This window comes from Ictalurus punctatus, chromosome 18 (assembly GCF_001660625.3).
Source record: "Ictalurus punctatus breed USDA103 chromosome 18, Coco_2.0, whole genome shotgun sequence".
NCBI classification, from domain to species: domain Eukaryota; kingdom Metazoa; phylum Chordata; class Actinopteri; order Siluriformes; family Ictaluridae; genus Ictalurus; species Ictalurus punctatus.
The window spans coordinates 7434001-7440000 of NC_030433.2; the positions used below are offsets into that span (position 1 = coordinate 7434001).

Consider the following 6000-nt stretch of genomic DNA (forward strand, 5'->3'; position numbering starts at 1 on the left):
AGAAATAAGCTCCAAATTCCAAACAAAGAATAGTAACAACATAACACACCTAGTAAAGCGATCTAGTAAACAGTTTTGTCCTAAACGTAGAGAAAGAACCAGAGACTTCATGAAGGCAAGGACAAATTTACGTATTAGAATATAATCTGTAGAAACAGGAACAGGAATTAAACACGTGGTGGTGTGCTGTTACAGGAAAATAATCCACAACAAGGTGATGTCACAAAGTTGATTATTATTATTATCAGCACAATCTGATGTGTTTTGTTCTTCCTACATTACAGCAATTTGCCCAGGATTACAATTTCTTATTAATAAAAGAATGACGTGTGTGTGTGTGTTTTAAATATCCATTACATGGCTTGTTGACAATTTGCTTAAAGGATTCTTAAAGCAATTTAAAATACGCCTTTCGAGGAATACACGAATTTTAAATCTCTTTATCGTTGTAAAAATCTGCCTCAATAATTTCCTTCTAATTTCTCTGTACTTTTTATCCAACACAAATTAAATGCAAAACACAGCATTTCTCACCTCACTTTTTCTACCTCAGTATCAGCAGTAAGAACGACACGTCATGCACGTAAACAAAAACGTCTTTGTTTTCTCTCAAACGTGTGCACGAGTGCATAAAGCTTTATCATCAGAATAAATGACCCCCCCCCCCCCCCCCCCCCCTTTATTGGTCAAAGGTTTACACACACTTGATTCCTAATACTGTGTTAATACTGTACCTGGATGATCAACGACCGTGTTTATGTTTTGTGATAGTTGTTCATGAGTGCCTTGTTTGTCCTGAGTACTTAATCTGCCCACTGTTCTGCAGAAAAATCCTCCAGGTCCTGCACATTCCTTACCTTTCCAGCATCTTCTGCATATTTCAAAAATAAATAAAATAAAATCTCTCCCTCCCGACTGCTTCCGAAGGAATTTTGTTTAATTACACTCACTAACACTCGCAGTTATATCTACTCCCACTTGCCTGTGATATTCTCTGACTAATGCAGCTGGTTGTATTTCTGTATTTCAGACTTTCATCATATCTAGCGCAGAGTGATCGTATTATTTCGTAAAATTCTAAACATCCGCACTGGCTTGCAATAACTATGATTACCCAAGTATTTGTGTATTAAGGGTAAAAAAAATTGAGGTTATTACACTTGAAAGAGAAAATAAAACAATCCGAAGAAACACAATGTGAGAAAAGGTTTAATGTAAAAGGGATTTATTACAGGTCAAGTATGACAATGATCTGTACAGGGGTTCTGATCCCGAGATGCTACTTGTGTTTCTTCTTCTTCAAAAGTGCATCTCTGAGAGCAATCTGTGGGAAATACACAAATAAAAGTGACTCAAACTGTACCCTGTAGTATTTATTATTTTATAAACAGTTATAGTAATAGTAATTTAAAAAAAAAAAAAAAAACACCCAGTAATGATTAGCATATGGAGGGATCTATCCAGTTGGTCTTTACCCGCTACAATGTTAAAAAGTTTTTTCTGGACAGGTCTAATATGTTTAACATTTAAAAATATTAAAATGTTACTTACAAAATAAGGTCACAAATTATAATTAATTTTAATGCAATGTTTTTGTGTAAAACCTTTCACATACTGTACATTCAATGGCATGGAAAAAAACCCAAAACACCACCACTACATTTGTAATATTAATTACATCAGCTATTTCTTTATAATTCCAAGATATCGATTTGTAAAAACGGCATAATCCTTTGCCCTCTAGCATTGTATCCTGGACGTTTTTGGATGCTTTCAATCCAATGTTACATGGTAAACAAGTAATAAGCAAATATAATAATAATGTTTGTATGTTAAACAAAAAGTACTACATATCAGAGTGTGTTTCTTAATCTGTCCTGACTTACAGACAAAAACGTCTAGAAAAGTGTAACCATTTAATCTGCACGTAATACCTGTTTCTCTCTAAAGGAGCGTTTGCCTTTGGTCCGGACGTTGTGGCTCTGCTTCATCATCATGAAGTTCTTCTTCTTCCTCTTCTCCTTGTTGCTGGTGCTAGCGTACGGGTTCAGCTTGTTCCTCTTCTTCACAAAGTCTTTTCTGTCTGTCCGGCCGGCCTGGGACGGATTTAAAAAAAACAAAGAACAGTGTGTGAAGCATGACGTGAGATCGACATGCTCTCATTTGAATGTTCCAGGAGATGTTTAAGTGAACATATGCTACCTCCGGGTTAAATTATTCATAAACATGTTAGTAGCTTCCACTGTTATGCTGATGATGCACAGCTGTATGTTTCAGCACAGCCAGATGACAGATACCAGCTTAATAAAGCTGAGGAATGTGTAAAGGATACTGGACACTAGATGTTTATTAACTTCCTTTTACTTGATTCTGACAAGACAGAAGTACCTGTACTAGGACCACATGCAGCTAGAAGTACACTTTCTGATTACGTAGTAACTCTGCATGGCCTTTCCGTTTCATCATGTGCAGCAGTAAAAGACCTCAGTGTGATTATTGACACCAGTCTTTCATTTGATGCTCATGTAGATACAGTGAGGGAAAAAAGTATTTGATCCCCTGCTGATTTTGTACATTTGCCCACTGACAAAGAAATGATCAGTCTAAAATTTTAATGGTAGATTTATTTGAACAGTGAGAGACAGAATAACAACAAAAAATCCAGAAAAACGCACGTCAAAAATGTTATAAATTAATTTGCATTTTAATGAGGGAAATAAGTATTTGACCCCCTCTCAATCAGAAAGATTTCTGGCTCCCAGGTGTCTTTTATACAGGTGACGAGCTGAGATTAGGAGCACACTGTTAAAGGGAGTGCTCCTAATATCAGCTTGTTACCTGTATAAAAGACACAGAAGCAATCAATCAATCAGATTCCAAACTCTCCACCATGGCCAAGACCAAAGAGCTCTCCAAGGATGTCAGGGACAAGACTGTAGACCTACACAAGTCTGGAATGGGCTACAAGACCATTGCCAAGCAGCTTGGTGAGAAGGTGACAACAGTTGGTGCGATTATTCGCAAATGGAAGAAACACAAAAGAACTGTCAATCTCCCTCGGCCTGGGGCTCCATGCAAGATCTCACCTTGTGGAGTTGCAATGATCATGAGAACAGTGAGGAATCAGCCCAGAACTACACGGGAGGATCTTGTCAATGATCTCAAGGCAGCTGGGACCATAGTCACCAAGAAAACAATTGGAAACACACTACGCCATGAAGGACTGAAATCCTGCAGCGCGCGCAAGGTCCGCTGCTCAAGAAAGCACATATACATGCCCGTCTGAAGTTTGCCAATGAACATCTGAATGATTCAGAGGACAACTGGGTGAAAGTGTTGTGGTCAGATGAGACCAAAATGGAGCTCTTTGGCATCAACTCAACTCGCCGTGTTTGGAGGAGGAGGAATGCTGCCTATGACCCCTGGAACACCATCCCCACCGTCAAACATGGAGGTGGAAACATTATGCTTTGGGGGTGTTTCTCTGCTAAGGGGACAGGACAACTTCACCGCATCAAAGGGACGATGGATGGGACCATGTACCGTCAAATCTTGGGTGAGAACCTCCTTCCCTCAGCCAGGGCATTGAAAATGGCTCGTGGATGGGTATTCCAGCATGACAATGACCCAAAACACACGGCCAAGGCAACAAAGGAGTGGCTCAAGAAGAAGCACATTAAGGTCCTGGAGTGGCCTAGCCAGTCTCCAGACCTTAATCCCATAGAAAATCTGTGGAGGGAGCTGAAGGTTCGAGTTGCCAAACGTCAGCCTCGAAACCTTAATGACTTGGAGAAGATCTGCAAAGAGGAGTGGGACAAAATCCCTCCTGAGATGTGTGCAAACCTGGTGGCCAACTACAAGAAACGTCTGACCTCTGTGATTGCCAACAAGGGTTTTGCCACCAAATACAAAGTCATGTTTTGCAGAGGGGGTCAAATACTTATTTCCCTCATTAAAATGCAAATCAATTTATAACATTTTTGACATGCGTTTTTCTGGATTTTTTTGTTGTTATTCTGTCTCTCACTGTTCAAATAAATCTACCATTAAAATTATAGACTGATCATTTCTTTGTCAGTGGGCAAATGTACAAAATCACCAGGGGATCAAATACTTTTTTCCCTCACTGTAATATTAATAGGATAGCCTTTTTCATCTCAGAAATATCGCTAAGAAATATAACGTCACTACAAGATGCAGAAAAAACTAGTTCCTAATAGCCTGACTATTACGGACGGACTGACGTGGCAACTGACTGAGTACGTGTGTGTGTGTGATTATTCCTCACCATTGCTGTGGCCAGTCTGGTCTCTTTGTCAGATTTGGGTTTCTTGTGTAAGCGCTCGATGTCTCTCAGTGTGAGCAGTTCACCTCTGAAACATGACACACAAAGCGTTTCATTTAATCATCCACTACAACAGATAAATAAACAGAATCTATACTTTGTAAAAAGACCGAACGTGTTCTAAAGACGCATCGCACCTTTCCGTCTCCTCATCTCGCTCTGCGGTCTTTCTCTTCTGTCCTTTACCGGGGGCTGAGTTCACGTCCTTGGCCATCTGAGCGAGGCGTATCTTTTTGAAGTCTTCCTGTGTGAGGAGGCGGCTGGTGCTCACTGCTGCTGCTTTAGCCTTCCTCTCTTCTACAGGAATACTCTGGAGCTTCTCCGCCTGACACACACACACACAGATGCAGAGCTTTAAAAACTGGCACAAGAGCATTATTTTCACTTCTAGTACAATTCACCTAACAGACAGCAGAGGGTGCTAAACATTACAAACTGGGGCGCCTTACTACTTCTTGCTGATCTTCATCAGAAGAATGGTGCACATTCACCCATTCACCATCATCATCATCCTCTTCCTCGCTCATGCTCGCACTCTCCCAGCCATCTAGAAGAAAATAAAGAAGGAGAAAATGTAAATATGGTGACCAAATTAAAGCGGGGGGAAAATCAATAAATAAATAAAAAGGATACAGAATCTGTTACCTTTATCGCCGTCCCCTCCTTTTGGCTCTTCTGTCTCCACGTCCAGAACTTCCGCGCCAGGTATGTAGTCTTTAGCCTCCAGCTCACCGTAGTCATGGATCCGGGCATCACTCGAGGACTCGGTGGGCTTGCCCTGGAAAAATCATCACAATCAGCACTTCTCAAGGTACTGACTGAACATGTGTACGAAACAGGAGGTAGAAATCATTTGCATATCCCCTGTGTGAGAGAACTTTTTGAAGGAGAACACAGGCTGATATTCAATGCTAAAATATTTAGGTGGATATTACAGATACCCAGTGATTTTAAATGGATGTGACCTCACATGCTTTGGGGAGGGAGTCAGTCAGTCAGTGAATGAGTCATTAAGTAAGCCAACGAGCAAGTAACCTACTAAGTAATTAAGTAAGTCGGTAATTAAGTCCCTAAGTCAAACTCTGAGTAAGTCAGTATTTATGTGAGTAATTAAATAGTACATGAGTCAGGCAGTCAAGAATTCATTAATTTAGTAAGTAGGTAGTCCGTCAGTCACTGAGTCACTAAATCAGTAATTCAACAAGGCAACCAGTCAGTAATTGAGTCAGTCAGTGAGTGAGCCAGCCAGTAATTAAATCAGTAACTAAGTAAATGCTTAACATTTTTACTTGCACGGAATGTGGTTTCCTGTCCTCACCCGGTCTTTCCTGTGCAGCATCTGAGGATTGAGATCTCTGAAGAGCTGAATCAGCCCTCGGGCAGACATCACCACATCTACAAGAAGCAGAAACTTATAGAACGTAATTCTATATTTTCTCTGGATAATAATCCAAATGACTAATACAGCAAGGCCGTACTCTTGTCTTTGTGAGATCTGTACTCGGTGAGATCTTGGAGCAGGTCTTCAGACATGGAGAGCGGACAGCGCGCTACGATTTCCTTGATCGCGTTAATACTGATGTAAACATGTACAGTTAAAAACATTGTTAGGAAGAAGAAATAATGGCAATTTAATACGTTTGTTTAATACGTAA

The 6000-nt window shown here is 40.3% G+C and overlaps 1 protein-coding gene across 1 annotated transcript in view; it reads right to left on the reverse strand.

Moving 5' to 3' along the window:
* Nucleotides 1–1208: 1208 nt before the first annotated feature.
* Nucleotides 1209–6000, reverse strand: part of sdad1 (SDA1 domain containing 1) — a 13550-nt gene continuing 8758 nt past the window's right edge. The window contains exons 15-22 of the mRNA XM_017492309.3: nt 5824–5921; nt 5664–5740; nt 4991–5123; nt 4795–4892; nt 4483–4670; nt 4289–4373; nt 1935–2096; nt 1209–1324 (exon numbers count right to left, since the gene is read on the reverse strand). Of these exons, the coding sequence (XP_017347798.1) occupies nt 1280–1324; nt 1935–2096; nt 4289–4373; nt 4483–4670; nt 4795–4892; nt 4991–5123; nt 5664–5740; nt 5824–5921 (886 nt within the window). The 3' untranslated portion in view covers nt 1209–1279. The remainder of the gene's footprint in view (nt 1325–1934; nt 2097–4288; nt 4374–4482; nt 4671–4794; nt 4893–4990; nt 5124–5663; nt 5741–5823; nt 5922–6000) is intronic.